This window comes from Megalops cyprinoides, chromosome 25, assembly GCF_013368585.1.
Source record: "Megalops cyprinoides isolate fMegCyp1 chromosome 25, fMegCyp1.pri, whole genome shotgun sequence".
Taxonomy (NCBI): Eukaryota; Metazoa; Chordata; class Actinopteri; order Elopiformes; family Megalopidae; genus Megalops; species Megalops cyprinoides.
Window position 1 is genome coordinate 1,719,592 of NC_050607.1, and position 17,808 is coordinate 1,737,399.

Sequence of the window (17,808 nt, forward strand, 5' to 3'; positions counted from 1 at the left end):
TTTGTATGATTTTCCTTTACCCTACAAGGAATTCAATTCTTTAATCAAAGCAATACCTAGTGGTCTGAAGCAGTTAGTTAGAGCTCATTTAATCTATGGGGAAGAGAAAAGAATGTACCCGGAACTTCTACAGGAAGGAGTTTCTTTGTTAGATAAATCATGCAATAATAAGTTCTTAAGGCAAATATTTCAGTCTAGATCCAAAGTCACTCCAAGGGGTATATTCTTTTGGAACTCTATTATTGATGATATTAATTGGAAAATGCGTGGCTCTTGCCCCATATGTATTGTATCCCCAACAAGGCCAAGGAAGTGCACTTCAAATTGTTACACAATATTTACCCTTGTAAATATTGTTTAATCTCAAAGCATCTGGAGGTAAATAATACTTGTGTCTTTTGTGAGAGGCAGGTAGAAACCCTTAGACATCTGTTTTTTGAATGTGAGAAGACTACCCATTTTTGGAAGGGTCTCAGCTCACATGCTCACATGGGTCTCTGAATAAGGTTTATGATTTTTCTCTCAAGGATATCAAATGTGGCTATAGTAATGACAACAAAGGTGTTGAGTTTGTGGTCATTTTTTATTCTTAATGCCAAGCATTTCATCCACAAACAGAAGTTTCTAAAGTCTGCCCCTAAATGTGTAATATTTCTATTAGAATAAAGCACTTAAATTGGTGAATAATAAAAAATGATACTCAAACATTATAATGAGATCTTTGACATAAGCCCCTAGATTCTCGTTATGTATGACCTGTACAGTTTTTTTGTTTGTTTTTTATGTTTTTCTATACTATTTTTTCTTTGTTTATTTTTATTTATTTTTCCCCTAGTGATATTTTTGTTTGGATTTGTTCATAGAGTTATTTAGTTACATTTATTGCACTTTGTGGTGAGACTATGATATGTCTTTCGTCTTCTGTCAGTATGGAAGTGTTACGCCTGTTTATGTGTAAATCTGCTACTTCTTGGTCAATAAATAAACAATAATAAAAGAATTATAAATTTGCGAGGTTTCAAGGTTTATTAAAGGAGAATCAGGTGGACAACAACGAACCAACAGATTAGAAAAAAGACCGTGATCATTAAACAATAAGACAGTCACGGATTTATTTCTCTGAGTTTGATCTCGCATCGGTGGACATGATGGAGGACGAACAGCCTAAGACACTGTAAGTAGACAGCTAACGCTAGCTAGCAGCTCAGCCGTATGATTTAGTTACTAGTTCATTACCAAACTAACTGTGTGCTTTACATATACAGAGTAGTTATTTCTGTATGGAATCATTTCTTTTCTCAGTTATGGATGAATCTCGTTTCTTAGTCATAAAAAAAGTTTGCGCAGTGCCGTGTCACATTCTCTCGCTTATAATTGGACAGAACAGGGCGCGTCACTGCACATACGGAAACAAGCACAGTGTAGTTCTCCTATAACTTTCTTCCATTATAATTATATCACAACAAACACTGCTTGCTATTTCTCACTTTTAAACCACTGCAAGTAAATTGTCCAAACCCACGAACAGCCGATGCACCACCGAACAACACTCTTTCGACCCTGAAAGAGCCGTGTGTGCTATTGGAAACGACTGCTCCCCGGTGTTAGCTGGATTTAAACAAAGCGTTTGAAACGACAAAAAGAACGACAGCTTGTCCATGCTTCGTTTAGGAGTGGTGTTAAAATTACTCATGTTTTGTTTTGGTATGTTTACTGTTAATAAAAAAGAGATGGAAGTACCAGTGTGAATTCAATAGGCTCGACGAAAAAGCTGTCCGTGTTTCCAGTACAGTCAATGGGAAATCGAGTCGCGGTGCGCTTTTCGCGATGTCAGTATCTGAAACTCCAGCACAGGCGGCAGCTTCCAGTTTCATTCACTGAAAGAGAACAGAGCAAATAAAAATTGCACTCTAAACCTGTAATGCATTTAATACAGCAGACCGCATGTACATATCTACATTAAAATTATGAACATTTAACCATTCAAACACCACACAAAAGACATTTTCTCTTGCAGCTTCTTTTATCGGGTGTTACTAGATGCCATTTCTTTTATTATCACGACAAATAATCAGTCTCCTTAGAGACCGTCAAAAATTGCCAGTGCCGACTATATTTCAAGTCGTCACGGCGGGGTATTGGGTAAAGTTTTCAACTAGCAATAATCGCGCCTCGGATAAACCTCATTGGCTACGATACTGCCACTGCGCAAAGCTAATGAGTAAGTTATACGATTCGGGCTTGACTCTTAACTCTACATGTTCCGCCGACGGTTTGTACTACAACACAAACAGAACACTCACAATGCGTTGCATGCTGGGATATATATAGACACGTCACGAACAGGAACCGAATAGATTCATTGACTCTGTGCGATCACAGAATGGAGCATTTCATTCACTGCTCCCACAATCAACATCCTGTTTTGGGCAGCTTCTGTGTACAGCGGATCCTCTTAAATTAACTGAAAGATCACACGCTCGATCGGAATAAAGTTCGGCAGATTCAACACAAGGGGCTTCCATTTCCAGGACACGGAACACCGCTTCCGCAAGCGGTGGTTAACTAAAAGGCCGTTTGACTTTAATGGTGTCGCATCCCTCAGACAAACAGCGACATACCTCTTTACAATGGCTGAGAAAAATGTTCCGAAGCTCACGTTACACGTCCACATTTGCTAGTCATGAATGTAAGAAATGTCTAGCTCGCTACATAAATGCATGCAGCAGTGTGCTAATTAGAAAATCCTAACAAGTCGCACGATACATTCCAGTCGCAAGGTATAAACGCAGTGCCGTCACTTCGGTTACAAAAATGTAGGCTAGTCTTTCTTCTGTAGTGTCATCACATGGTGTACACTGACCATAGCTATATAGTGCACCATCAGAGACCATGTCAATGCTCATAAACCCATTTTACATATTTTTATTTATCTATATTTTTATATACTTATTTATTCTGCTCATCCGTGTCCTCATCTCGTAACACTACCTACATTACCTACAGGCACGTTAACACGGTGCAACTCCTATAACTCCACCACTAGATGGCAGCATTTTCGCATAAATAATATCAAAGAACCCGCAGAACTGCGTGCTCTGGAAAACTGTTCGGACCTTTTGAAACCATTTTAATCTTCCTTAATGTAAACGGGGTAAATTGCGGTGTCCAACCAGAACTGAGCCTTTTCGCTGTAAAAGAGCCCAAGTAAATTGGTAATAAATCTCAAAACCTGCCTTATTCATTATACTGAAATGTCCATTGTTTGTATTACGCAGCTGAATAGTCAGCTGACAACTTGGAATTCCCCAAGAAATATATAAAATATAAAACCGTATTAATTTCACAACCTCCGTTATAGAGGAATGGCTGCGAGTTTTCCCTCGGGTTTAGGGGCCACATGCGAACCGCTTTACGGACACAGAAGGGCCCAGAGCGACAGTCTGGCACCGCTGATGTAGTAATTTAAACTAAGTAACAAAACCCATTTCTAACCACGTATTTAACTGTGAAGCACGTACCAAATACCGTTAAAAGCAATAAAAGGTACTACATTTCCCACATGATAAATTAGCTAGCTTGCAAGCCAATGTTAGTGAGTAGTGTGAATTGAGCTCGCTCGCTCGTCGGATGTTTTCCCAGCATTCATTTTCTTAAAACACTAAAACAAGTTATCAAATTCTAGACTACAAATTTAGTCTGCAAAGTAACTATTAGTGGTCACTAATACCTTAGTTGGCTAACCTTACCTTTGTCTTGACTTGACATGACCTTCCACGGCTGCAGTGTTCGCACTGGCAGAATGCATTTTAAAACGCAAACCGTAATTTACTGCGCTTTCTCTAAGCCGATACTGACAGGTTGCCAAAATATAATGAACTACTACTGTACAGCTATCTTTTTAGTTTACGTCTGATAACTGGCTAAGGCCTTAACTGGTCCGCCAACGTATACAGTAAAGACCAGGCAAAGTTCGGCTAAATGAAGATCCATTTCAATCAGAGAAAATGGCACAGCACCGCCTGCTGGACCACAAAGGAAGCTGACATCAATAAAAAAAAATTAGGTTTTTAAAAACCTAAATCGCTTTTAAGTGATTAACGAGCATAGATTTATACACCAGATATACACTGACCAACCCCAATCATAATTATATGTTACTTTCAACACAACTTTAGCTAACTGCATTCTACTGCCATTTCTGACAAAATGCGCGCACGTACCGTAAGTGGACAGGATGACGCTCCCGGTGTTCTCATAGTGACACAACGAAAAGACGGACACATGGTCCTCCCAACACAGTGAAAATGAAATTATCCATAGTTTACTTTCCAGAGAAACAACACGAATGCAGAACGTGTTCCAATGCTTCCGGTTTAAAAAAATATACATTTCTGAAAGTGGCCTGAATTGTTGCGGTCGTTTCATATGCATATTACCATCAGTGCATATTAACTGAGTTCATTCACTTGCACCATTAACCACCTCCACCCTCCGAAAAATACATTCACATGTTGCAAGAGCAAGGTCTTCACGCTTTATTAATTTCACACGAGCCACTGTTATCCCCCCTCCCCCCACACACATCTGACAAAAGTACCGACATCCTCTGAAGTGATAGGTACTGGTTGCTACTGCCGTTACTGCATTACAGTTCATTAATAGCTCATGGGAAATAAGTTACAAGCTCACTGTTATAAGACGTCACAACCTTCTTTTAATCGAACGTAAGGTAATTGTGTTATTTTGGTGAGCGCCGGAACTATGCCACCTCCGCTCAGTCTGCTGCATCTGCAGTGTGCCTGGTCTTCAGACCCGAGACAAATCTTTAAGAAATATTTATTTTTCCATTTCTCAAGAACAAAGCACAAGTTATGAACAAAACACATCATGGTTAGATTTAATAAAACTCTACGTTACAATTACATAGTGTGATAGCGATAAATATCCACGTAAAGCATTTATGGCCATCTTTTAAAAATACTAATACTTGTTTTTTCTTGGTAACAGAATGAGCCAAGAACGCTTCTCACAACAGCAAGTGACCATCAGTTGTAAATTCCTCTCCTCCAAAGATAATATTACTTACAATGTTTTAATTTTCCGATATTGTGCAATCAATTCAAGTTTTTGTGTGTTTCTGTGTCATACATATTTGGGCGAACCAGTTGAGCCGTACAGTTTTAGGAGGACGAGATGTGCCTGACATTATGAGATTTTCCACACGATGAAGTCCGCTATTCCTCCACGCTTAGGATCAAACTGTGGACTTGTGTCACTATAAGTAACTACAACATCCATGGCAAAGTCATCAAGTGCAACTGAAGGAATATCTTAAAACTGCTGACAACAGATTTAATATTACCTGTAAAGACTATATGTACCATCTGTAAATATTTTATCACAAATAAAAATTCAACAAACCACAAATATTTTATTCTTGTATGTGGTGTGTATAAAAGGCATAATATATATATATATATATATATATATTTTTTTTTTTAAGTCACATACAGAATGCAGAGTCACTTGAATGCAGAGTATAAGGGAATGTTAGAATCAAGGTCTTCACTGGGGGTTGTCACGTGCCGCAGTGGTTAATGAAGATGCCAGAGAGCGGGGGGAAGAGGAGGGAGAGGTGAAGAAGGGCGGAGGGGGCATGAGGCGTCTGAAAGGTCCCCAGGCAGCAGAGCATGGCCACAGTGGCCGAGACCTCCTGTCATGTGACCGTCACATTCTGGCTGCCCCCTGGGGTAAGGAACTGCACCTTGGGCACCGTGAGGCTGGAGTTGTTGCGGCGCATGGAGTTGCTCTTGCGCATGGAGTTGTTGCGGCGCATGGAGTTCCTCTTGCGCAGAGAGTTCTGGTGCGACAGCTCGCTCTTCTGCAGCGTCTGGATGAGGATGGAGGGCTTCTCGTCCAGCTCCCGAGCGCTGCAGCGCGGCGTCGCCACCTTCACTGTGTTCCCGAACTTGGAGTAGTCCACCGAGTACACCCCCTCCTCCTCGGTCACGATGGGCACGAAGCGGTGCCCCCACTGGATCTCCTCGGCCACGTAGGAGGTGCGGGCCTGGGTGGTGATGCCCGTGGTCTCCACCACGCCCTCCAGGATGACGATCACCTCCAGGTCGCTGCACTGGAGCTCCATGGCCGAGAGGTCGTAGAGCGGGCTGTCCTTGTCGATGACGTGGCAGATGATGAGGGGGGCCAGCAGGAAGATGCTGTTGCTGGAGGTGGCGCTCTCCGTCTGAATGTCGATCTGGTGGATGGGGATGACCTCGCCCTCGGGGGTGGTGGTCTTGCGGACCACCTGCAGGCGTACGGCCGCCCCGATGATCATGCTCTTGCGCAGGTCGCCCACGCGGAACATGAAGCACAGGCGGCCGTTGCGCACAGCGATGACGGCGTGCCGGCTGAAGATGAGCGTCTCGGCGCGCCGGTGAGACTGCGCCGTCTTCATGAAGATGCAGCCCAGCATGATGGCGTTGATGATGAGGCCGGCGATGTTCTGCAGGATCAGCACCGTGATGGCTGTGGGGCACTGCTCTGTGATCACCCGACCCCCGAACCCAATGGTCACCTGCACCTCGATGGAGAACAGGAAGGCGGAGGTGAAGGAGCTGCAGGGAAAACAGAGATGGACTTACAGACACCGTGCGGCACATTGCACAGTATTCAGCTCTGCGTAAATAAAAAAAAATTACACATGAAAAAAGTGCATTAACCATCCGTGATAGGTGTGTTGAAGATCATGTGACCACAGTTAAATCACAGTTCAGTGTTACTGGAAGTCAGGCATTGACTGAAACTACAAACTATTAAGTATTTCCCCCTAAACAATGACACATATATACTGAGATATGTAAACGTGACAACTGCCCTGATGTAATACCGGTAAATTGTCTTAATTTCCAACACAGTTCCGTTCTTTTTGCGCTGTGGTAGTTAAGTCCTTGTAGTTTTTTCCCCTTGGGCTACAACAGCAAAAATATATTCTATCAGCAAACAACACGATGGCCACTATCAAGGACATTAACGGCTTATGAAAAATAATATGTCTTAATCATCTTTTAAGGGATGTACAAAACATTTTAAAATTATTTGTAGATTCTTTACATAGATGTCTCTCGCCTGCGTTGCATTAAAGCCATACTGTCCTAAGGTTCTCTTGTCCGTTTAAGAAGTTTTTGATAATTTTCCAAACGCTTTTCCACGCTTTTAACAAGTGTGTGATAATTAATCATATTTGTGGTAAATGAAAAGTATACCCACAAGTTTGTAGATTCTTGAAGGAACAACAAAAATGTACTCACTTGACATCGGTGACACATTGTTTGATGTCAGCCCGGCGGTTGGGGTCCAGATCTCCGTGCGCGAACGCCACCAGCCACCAGCACATGGCGAAGAGCAGCCAGCTGCACAGGAAGGTCATGGTGAAGATGACCAAGGTAAATCTCCACTTAAGATCAACCAGGGTGGTGAAGACGTCCTGAAGGAACCTTCCCTGCTCGCGGATGTTCTTGTGCGCCAAGTTGCAGGAGCCGCTCTTGGCGATGAAGCGCGCTTTATTTACCCTGTCTCTGAAGACGGGCTTGCGCGGCATCCGCGACGCGAGCCCCGACAGCGCGAACTCTTCGGGAATGATGCTCTTTCTTGCCAGCATCTTTGCCGCATAGTATTTAAAACGCCACAGACGTCCACAATTATCAGTTCTGATACTCAGTAACTCAGAGGATATCAGCTGTACACATCCATTTTAAAACAAGGATTAAATGATTCGCAAGACGCAAGAAACGCCACTTGTCAAATATTAACCATTTTGCAGTTTAATATTGTAACACTAAAATATTTTCTGCTTTGTTTTACAACTCTGTATGAGTTGGACTAAAATAATTTCAGTTAGCCTATCGCATCACTAACATTAAAAAACAATCCAGCAAAACGCGTATTCTTCGCGAACATTCCCAAAATGGAACTCTGAAGGCGCTTTGAAAAAGTTCAAGAGGCAGCTGAGAGCTGACAGACTTCACAGCTATCCCCAGTGAACCCGCGGTCCGTTGACGCACGGCGATGGGCGGGATACCTTCTACTTCTGAAATACCACTTTCTGCCTGTTGAATTCCGCAATTAAATCAGCGTCAACCTTCTTCTGGATTACATACATTTCGACATACCTTGTGGTATTTAAAGAAAAATTAGAGCGTTTATACATTTCTTTAGAAAGAATATATATATTTTTAATCTTTGGTAATAACTATGCTATTGCAATAGGCCTAGGATAAAGGTTTATTTTGCTCGTAATCTGTAGTTTACATAATTAAATCGAGTGTAAAAGTGTCCTATCTTCAATATTATTATTTTAATTTATATTACTGTAACAATAACAATTGTTTGTTTTTTTTTTAAACTTTTCTCAGCAGATGGCGTCATTCAGCAAATGATGGAGCCACGCTGCAGTCCGTATTTAGGCGATGGAGATTTATGGACTGTAAGTACAATCAGTAAAACTCTTTTGTTAGACACAGGAAACCTCCCACCAAATGAAAAGAAATGTTTGTGTTTAGGGTCAGTGAATGGACGTTAACCATGCACTAGCGCTGTCTCCAAATGTAAAGACTGCTGCATGTTTATGAGACCAGATGCAGAGAGAGCAACAGGCAGAGAGAGGGAGGGGGGGTGGGGGTGGGGGGTAGAAATCTGGTGTCCATGCAATGATATTTGTTGTAGACTTGGAATCCTCAATGAGTGAGTTGATGTGGTCTGATGTCGGATGTAATTTGAAACCCTGTACTATACTGCAAACCCTGGGGCTGTACATTAGTGTGTTACATAATAAAGATATGCATACTGTATATACTTTCAAGCAAGTAGCCTACTGAATTATCATTTTGTAAAAATAAATAAGAAAATAAATAAAGTTAGGTGCTGCGTCTATTTGTTATCCAAGTTATCCAAGATTTATCACAAAGAAAACACCATGAACATTTTTTTCACCCACAGCAATTTTATTATCAAGTGTAAAAAAGTAGGCACGCAGTATATTGTTCAGTTAAATGTTTTGTTTTTAAAATGTCAGAGTAATTACATATGTACAATTAAGACAAGTTCATTCTGACATCGAGACAACGTCCCAACCCAAGTGACAAACTGAATTTTTGTTTCCATCTAACATGCAGAAGTACAGCAGAACCGTGTTGAGTTTGTCCACGTTTTTATAATGTGCCTTACGTGTTCCGAAGTGTAACAGTCTTTGTGTAACAGTCAGCACAGAGAAGGCTATACTGCCCCAGCTGGGTTTTCAGCCCTACCAGCCTTTCACTGACTGAATAACAGCACTAGTGGAAGCTTTTGCATCTTCTGGCAAGGTTTGAAAATGGAGGGAAAACAGCTGGTTGAATTTCATTCATAACGAGGCAGAACTGGCCTTACACACTACGGTACTCACAATAACCAAATGGATGTTACTGCACACCTACCACTAACAATAAAGCATCCCAACTGACAGACCGCTGACATTGTTATGTCTGGGCAAAGCGTGCACAGGGATTCCCAGAATCACAAGGCAGATGTAGCCATGAAACCGAGCATGGTGCAATTATCCTGCCCTCATCCTGAAAGAGGCCCCTGCCATGGGTGTGAGCTGGGAGCTTCAGTGCTCTGGTGGTGATGCCCTGTTCATAAACAGACTGGCTTGAGTGATGGAGGGCACCCAAAACCTGAGGACCTATGACCTTATAAAGGCAAGAATTTAAACCCAATATGTAATAGGAATCCCGCTCGGCCTCAGGATGTGTATACACAGTCAAATAGATCAGGTTGCCCCACTGTCACACTGGCCTTTCTCACTGCTGATAGGCTGGAAAAGAGGCTTGTTTAACAATACAGAGTGCCAGAGACATGCGTGCTTTTCTTTGCTGAAATCACTAAAATAGACTGACATCACAGATCTCATACCAGTGTACAAAAGCTGAAACTGAAGCTGCTTGGCTTGAAGATGATAAAGAAATGACAAAATATCTGAGACAAAACCATAGATCCAGTTTTTGTACTGACACGAGAAAGCAGTAAGATGTTCAGTTATCATCTCTGAAACTGTTTTTGTTTTCTCTTTGTCATTATTTGAGTTTGGAGCTAAACTGTTTAATATATTTTTAATGGCTGCTGGCAAGGCAAAAGCACAAACAAAATATATGATCTTTCTTGATATGCATTAGTGTATCATCAGGTGCATCTCCAGAGCTCCCCACAAAACCCTTCCCAGAGGTCCTCTCAGTTTAAAAGTTCATGAAACCATGTCCTTACCAGTGTAAATCAATACTAAATACTGGCACTAGCTGCCAATGTCCTTGGCTGTTTGCTAAACGACATAAAATCCGTCAGCTCAGCCAGCAGGAACTGGTATTTAGCTATGAAAGCCAGTACAGGCGATGCTCCGTGCCCACTGCAGAGAACAATAATCAGCAATTCACCCTATTAAAAGAGAGAGTTTTACAGACAGACAATTGCAAGTCCAGATAAAAGAACAGTTCAAAGAATCTCACACAGTTTTTGTAGAAATCTACTTAACACCTGCTTATTGCTTTAGAGTAATTAAACATAATGTATATATAACAGTAACAAAGATATGATAACCAAAACATATTAAAGACTTCTTGTAATATTTTTTTCCATATAAAATCTCTATGTTCCTTCAATGGATCAATCCATCAATCAGTCAATCAGTCAGTACAGTTCAAAGTGTGCCACAAAGGTTATAAAACAGCTGGTTTGAGCTGCATGGGTTTGAGTCATGCAGGGTTTGCATGTCTTTAGTTTCCTGACAGCACACAGGGAAAGGGGTGTGTCACATGATAGGGGGACTGACTGTGGCGATCCATGGTCATGCGCAGGGTGAAGGGGGCTACATGTCGGCCTTGACGAAGGAGGCGAACATGCCGTCCTCCTGCTCCAGGAGGGTCTCCGGTTTGTCGTACTCCAGGATGTTCCCACGCTTCATGACGATCACCAGGTCAGCCGTCAGGATGGTGTGAACCCGATGCTGCAGCACACACACACACAGACAGGCGCGGAGCGGCGTTAGGGCAGGCGCAGGGAGGCGGGGCTCAGCCATTCACTGTGACTTCAGTAACCATAACCGCAGCAACAGGAAAGAGAATAACCTTTACTGTGTACAGCGTGGGTCCTGTACTGCCATTACTCAGTGATGAAGGGATAAGGGTGTGCCTGTCCGACACTGTCTAACCGAGAGTCTTAAGGTAACGCAGATGACATGCAATTAAATATTACACCTGTAAGAACACACCTTCTCAAAACACACATCACACCTCTGCTGACTCTGTCAGTGGACACTATTCTCCCAGTGGATGTATCTGTGATCATCTGTTCAGATTGATGTCATGTGATGTCTTAACTGGGAGTGAGGCCATGTGGTGTGGCTGAACAGGTGATTCTGAGGGTCACAGGGTGGCTACAGGTGGAGACAGGTACCAACCAGGTCGGCTGGAGCGGAGAGGCCACACGCGGGACAGGGGCGTGCCTACTTGTGAGTCCTCACTAAGACACTGAAGAGGCTGTCCTCCTGTGCTAGCAGGTTCAGGGCACTGTCACACTCCACTAATATCCCCGAAGAGAACACTAGCACCTGCTCTGCCTCCGTGATGGAGGACACCAGGTGCTGCGCAGCAGGACACAGACAGAGAGAGAGGGAGGGAGGGAGGGAGGGAGGGGAACGACAGTACAGTAAAGAGCAGTAAAGCAAGAAGACAGGCAGAAAGAGGCTGGCTGTGGGCTTGGGGAATGCTTCTCTGAGAATCTAAAGAGAATGAGGACAGATGGATGTACTAACAGTACTTCATTTGCCCTTTGAGATTCTCATGCTCGGCATGGCTGTGCCATTAGAGATCCTAGGCCAGCCAGCCTTTGTTTTATAATTCAGAATAAGTGAGCTTTATGTGGTCTATTCTCAGCAGGTTCTGTGACACAAAAGGGCATCCAGTTAAAATATGCCCCACAGAAATAATAAAATATACCCTGCTATAATCAGTGACAGGGTTTACTAACGTATGAGTGTATTACTCCCTGTGCAGAAGCCTGAAAAGCCACCTTTGTATTGCTTAAATAAAGTAAACTGAAAGGGTGAACTGACATAAAGAAGAGCCGGAAGTCATAGCAGTGCATAGCAGACTAAGAAAGAAAGAGATAAAGGGCTGGACAAATTCCAGAATTGGCAAGCACTTATTTACATTCCCTTTACAACAGAAAAATAAGTGTTGCAGAATTAGGAAATTAGTGAAAATATAAATGAATTGTGGATGGACAGACGGGTTTAGCAGAAAAGGTGGCGGAAGCTGTGACACTTACTGCGATGGTGACAACCGTGCGGTCTGCAAACGCTGTCATCACAACCTTCTGTAAGATGTTCTCCTGCAGGACACAGAGAAAAGCGCATCAGCAGCCAGACTCTCCCACGCAAAGCCGCTTCTGCGTCATGTCATCACGGCTGCGTGTGCCATCTGCTAATGCTGTGGCAGCTGGAGCTTATTGTCAGGCTGTGGCCCCTTCATCAGCATAACCTCAACACTGCACAGCTGGAGTTTCAGCAATGGCTGACAGCCTCAGAGGCTGTCAACACCCAGGGTAATTAGCATAATTTCAGAGTAATCGCCAAAACATTCCCGTTCTCAAATCCAGCAAAAGGCGTGGCGGCATGAATCAGCACACAAAATGAGTTAGTTTGGTGTGGTTGTGCGGGCACAGACACTCCCAGCATTGACTTCATTTCGCCACAGGTGCTGAATCTTCCCGCCAGTCCAGACTCAGACAGCATATCAGAGTGAGTATGGAAATTCCCATGGTAATGGAGCCAAACAGTTGCCAGAGTAGAAAGAAGCTCACGGTTGCCATGTCGATGGAGGCCGTGGCTTCGTCCATGATGAGGATGCTGCTCTTTCGGACGAAGGCTCGGGCCAGACAGAAGAGCTGGCGCTGTCCCACACTGAAGTTCTCCCCTCCCTCTGTGACCATCGCATCTGCAGCATGGGCAAGAGGCACAGACCAGCCAATCACACGCCTGAAATCCATTTCCAAATACTCTCAGCTCCCTCACATCTGCAACTAAACTAAAGGGACAGCCTTCTTGTGTTTGCGTCGCTTTTTAAATCTGGATGCAAAAAAGCACTGTACCATTCCCACAGCTTTACTGGTTCTGAGACAGCCGTGCTGAAGAGCAGGAGGATAACCACAGAGATGGCGGAAGCAGCGGTATTTACCCAGTCCCCCTGGCAGGGCCTTCACCATGTTCTTGAGCTGGGCGATCTCCAGCGCCTCCCACAGGCCCTCGTCCGTACACTTCCTCTCCGGGTCCAGGTTGAACCTGCGGGTCACATGACCGTTGTCAGGGTTACGTCAGTCTCAGCTCACAGAGCAGTAAGGAAGAAATAAACAGTCGCTGATCAGACTTTCAGCACTGGGGGGAATTACGCAAAGAAACAGCTGCTTCTCCCTAATCCGGCCTTAAACACAGCAGGCTTGTTAGATATGTGACAGTATATACCTAGGCGCTGTGCACTGAGTTTCCTACAGAAACAGCGTGGATACGTGTGGATATATAGGGAGAGTAAAACGCTCTTGTTTCTCGGGGATGGGGCAGCCGAGAGGGCCACAGAGAGCACAGTGTATGACCATAAGAGGCAGTGGTCACCCTCTGAGTGCAAGCCAGTCATCCCAGGCTGCCCTGGTGCTCTTGGGCTGACTCTGGCCATGGCTGGCCATTCCTCTGCACCAATACAAGAGAGCTGTCTGTGGTGATCGACATGGGCGCTCGATCCGCCCAGACACTGGCAGCTCCACTGTTACAGCCTTATTAGCTGATGCTGTGGGACAGGAATGCAGGATCAGAAGCCTATGGCCACGGCTGACATAAACACAGCTACAGCGGCAGAACGTCCAGCAGGCACTCTTCTCCTTATCTCTGCCCGTGTTGTTTAAAATACGCAACACAGGCTGAGATTTAACTCTCTGAGCAGCACTGTAAGATGCTTTATTTGGTGAGCGGGTTCGCAGTGACATGCCATTAACCATGTCACCTCTTGGCACCATTATTCTCTCCCACCGGCTGTCTTCCACACAATGGGGGAGAGGTGAAAACAGGTGTGAAGTAGCCTGATGGATAATAACAATGAGTGAGAGTGCAGAAGGTATTAGCTTCAGCTCAACCATCAGGTGTGTGATACAGTGGAATATACTGTATGCAGATACAGTGGTTCTTACTGCTGTTAGAACACCAGTGAGAAGAATTGAAAAACCAAATTAAATACATCTTACATTCGCAGAAGAGCAGATTAATGCACAGCAATCCAGGGCACTCAGTCACTTTTCACTAAGACTCTGTTTATTTCCCTTGGACTTGTCTGTTTGTGTTACGTGTTTATTGTCGTCCTGGGTCCTGGTTTGGCCTCCACGGCCTCGTCCGTGTGTTTATTCACACTGGGCCGGGCCCGGGCCGGCTCCCCCCGGAACCGCCCCCCCAGGCCCGCTCCCCCCGGGCCCGCTCCCCCCTGGCCCGCACGTACCGGATAGAGCCGCTGAACAGAATCGGGTCCTGCAGGATGATGGAGAGTCTGGACCGCAGAGTCTGCAGTGGCAGCTTGCAGATGTCAATGCCGTCGATGACGATCTTTCCTGACAGGAGGGACAACAGCAGGCCGTCACTGTAATTCCAGCTAACGCATTCACCAGCTCCCTGTTAAATACCTGCTCTGAACTGTGACCAATGCAGGAATATGACTGGTACTCTAGCAAATTCTAAATTTTGGCCAATGCAGTGATAGCATGCTTATGGTTAATGGGCTCTTGTTTGGGGGAGTTGTAATCAAACACTGCAGAAAAAGATCCTAAACGAATTGTTTGCTCACCGTACAGGACTGTTGCTGGCTGAGGCCCTGAAACGAATCCTAACTCCATTAAGACCTCTATGGCCACAAAGCCCTCATTTTGGCTTTATAAGGAAACATTTCTAAAACGTGTGTAAGTTCTTTTCACTTTCAGGAGGAATAAATCACGGGGAGTAGTGCTTTTGTTGAAAATGTGAGTGTGTGCCTGCAGATTTGGCATCTGCTGAGTCTGGCATGAGCTGACTGTGAAACCGCCACACAGCGAACAGCTCTGACTGAAATCTGTGAAGCATTCCTCACAGTCGTGGTGAGGCCCGGCGCAAACGGGTGAAGCCAGTTCTTTCAGGGAAATATACGAGCAAAATACAAAGCCTCAAAACAAATCTATCCCTCTTAGATAGATGTCAAAACAAAACCAAATTTGTTAAGGAATGCCAAGAACACGAGCCTGGTAGAATGAAAATAAGAATGAAAGGGACAGAAAACACCCTATTGGATGCAAACATCAGGCCCAAGTTATAGAGCTAAACAAGCACAGCCTCATTTTAAACTCATTTCATCCACAGACACAAGTGCCACAAACCTGCTTCGCTTTCAATAATTACAAATGTTACATCATAAATTGTCAAGATGACAGAAATTATAAACCATGTTACTCAAACAAAGGAAGCTAGTGCATGCCTGGAGGTTAACAGTGCTGCTAGGCTTTGCCTTGTCAAATGCAGAGGGGTAAGTAAAAAGTAACAGCTACACATCATTGGCTGAAGAGCATAAACATCTCTCCTTGCTTATCTGGCCTGCCAGCCTGAATTAGCTGATGTTTTGCTAAGAGGCTGCATGGTCGCAATGCTGTTTGACAGGAATTATCAGATGGAACCCGATTACAATCTCCATTAGCCCTAATTAGAATGGAGTACAGATATTATCTCACTCCTTCTGTGAATAATGCCTTCTGCATCCCTCACAAATTCAATGTGTCTTCATGACACACACACAGAGCAGCACAGGGGAGGGTACAGGCACAGTGTAGCACAGGGGAGGGTGCAGGCACAGAGCAGCACAGGGGATGGTACAGGCACAGTGTAGCACAGGGGATGGTACAGGCACAGTGTAGCACAGGGGATGTAGTCTAAACAGCTCCTGGGGTCCATACTGGGGCTGTCAGGGCCAGCTGAGACACAGTGCCTGAATCATGGAAACCAACCTTCAAACATGTCCACCATATTGAAGAAGGCCAGAGACAGGGATGATTTTCCGCTGCCTGTGCGTCCGCAGATGCCCACCTGTGAGAGAGCGGAGAGCGGAGAGCAGCGGGGGGAGGCCCCGTGTGACTCAGCGATTCCCACTGGCAGACAGAACTCACACACAACACCACAGCTTCCATCCACAGCCAACAGCGTGCAGGGGCCCGCCTCATTGTCTTCCCACCTTTGGTTGCGGCAGTGATTTGTTTAAACACTCTGTTTCAAAGATCTAACCTTCTACTTCCTTCCCATCTCCTGTGCTATGAATAAAACTACAGTAATCTGCCACAAACAGGAAGCTACTTTAGCAGGTCTTGAAATAAGCCACAGTGCAGCTGTTGTTAGCCCTGTGTAATGCCGAGGTACAAATTCAATGAGACAGAAAACTCAGGTAAAGAAAATCCATACACCATCAACGCATAGAAACTAGGGTGGGGGGATCAGACCAGATAAGGTTGCCATGGAAACGCCGTCAAGGTTGTCATGGAAATTCGTATGACAAAATGAGATGCAGGATGACCCAGATCTGATTAAGGGAAGACAGCTCAGAGCTGGAGAGCTGCTTTAATCTTGAATGTGGTCAATCAACCATATAACCAATCTCATTTGCTCTCAGCTGAAGTTTTGATGTGTGTAACTCTTCTCTGCAGAGTCCCCAGAAGGTTGCGGGTGCGAGGGGCGGGGCTACCTTCTGTCCCGGGTTGATGTAGGCGTTGACGTGTTTCAGGACAGGCTTCAGCATGGGGTCGTACCGCACACTCAGGTCCTGGATCTTGATCTCCCCCTGCTGAGGCCAGTCCTCAGGGACCTGTGACACATCTGTGACCCACACAGAGACCGCCCACAACTGGTTACATCACAGAGCACCGACAACTGTCACAAAAACACGCTCAACACCTGCCAACGCCAGCCAGGCACCTTTTTATTGGCTGCTCTCCTCTTGTGTCCTTATGAGTCAGCCAATTACAACTCCTTCTCGCCAACTGCCGTCCCCGTTGGCCAATCAGGACAGACGGGTGTTTGCAAACTCATCTGCTTACTTTCTCTCCTGAGGCCGGAGTGTGCTGAGGCAGGCCAGTTCCCTGCCAGCCCACACCCGCCTTGCCAAATACGGCACGGTCTCTCCAAGGAAATGGCTGTGGGCAGGTCTGCCCAGACACACAATTATCTCATTACAAAACAGGAATCACTGCACGGACTGCCAAGTAAGCTTCGCAGAGATACAGTGTGTTATATTTTCCCCTGAAATTCTCTGACAGCACTGTATCATGTCAGATGGCTGCAGGGTTCACATAAGAACCTATCCAGGCTCAGATGCAGCCCACTGACCTCCATACAGCGTAATCCCTGCTTCCGCCATCTTTGCAGTGGCTTTTTCCCCCAGTATCTCACACGCATGGTTGGAATGCTAACACATGAAGCAAAAGGATCTGCTGGGCCTATTAAATTCAGAGGCAGTGAAAAAAAAACGCACCACGGATGAGCAGCCAGTGTTTGAATAAGTGGATATTCCCTGGTTTCTGGAATTTTTGCTGTTATCAGCTGTACTTTTCCATTGCGTCACAGAGGAGGACAGGCCATTCTGGAGCAGTGATAAATCTGAGCGCGCTAACAGCTATCGCTCCTGAAGGGATCCTGCTGTCTGCTGTGCAGTGACTTCCCCCCGGGCCAGC

General features: G+C 44.9%; 2 protein-coding genes and 1 non-coding gene across 7 annotated transcripts in view; all 3 read right to left on the reverse strand.

Annotated features, from left to right (window-relative positions):
* Positions 1-2,075: 2,075 nt before the first annotated feature.
* Positions 2,076-2,216, reverse strand: LOC118772247. Its single transcript, XR_005004648.1, has one exon. It is a non-coding gene; the product is annotated as a U4 spliceosomal RNA (small nuclear RNA).
* Positions 2,217-5,579: 3,363 nt separating this feature from the next.
* Positions 5,580-7,753, reverse strand: LOC118772157 (ATP-sensitive inward rectifier potassium channel 8-like). The gene is made up of 2 exons (XM_036520446.1): positions 7,314-7,753; positions 5,580-6,620 (listed from the first exon to the last, which is right to left on the reverse strand). The coding sequence occupies exons 1-2, from the start codon at positions 7,661-7,663 to the stop codon at positions 5,720-5,722; spliced, it is 1,251 nt and encodes a 416-aa protein (XP_036376339.1). The 5' UTR covers positions 7,664-7,753; the 3' UTR covers positions 5,580-5,719.
* A 2,996-nt stretch (positions 7,754-10,749) lies between these two features.
* Positions 10,750-17,808, reverse strand: part of abcc9 (ATP-binding cassette, sub-family C (CFTR/MRP), member 9) — a 31,924-nt gene continuing 24,865 nt past the window's right edge. For 3 of the 5 annotated variants that reach the window (XM_036520444.1, XM_036520443.1, XM_036520441.1), the window contains 7 exons: positions 16,824-16,954; positions 16,096-16,174; positions 14,571-14,679; positions 13,269-13,372; positions 12,895-13,028; positions 12,361-12,423; positions 10,750-11,038 (listed from right to left, as the gene is read on the reverse strand). In XM_036520444.1, the coding sequence (XP_036376337.1) occupies positions 10,901-11,038; positions 12,361-12,423; positions 12,895-13,028; positions 13,269-13,372; positions 14,571-14,679; positions 16,096-16,174; positions 16,824-16,954 (758 nt within the window). In that variant the 3' untranslated portion in view covers positions 10,750-10,900. Of the gene's footprint in view, positions 11,039-11,491; positions 11,675-12,360; positions 12,424-12,894; positions 13,029-13,268; positions 13,373-14,570; positions 14,680-16,095; positions 16,175-16,823; positions 16,955-17,808 lie in introns of all 5 variants that reach the window. The other 2 variants (XM_036520445.1, XM_036520442.1) reach the window with 1 other exon arrangement.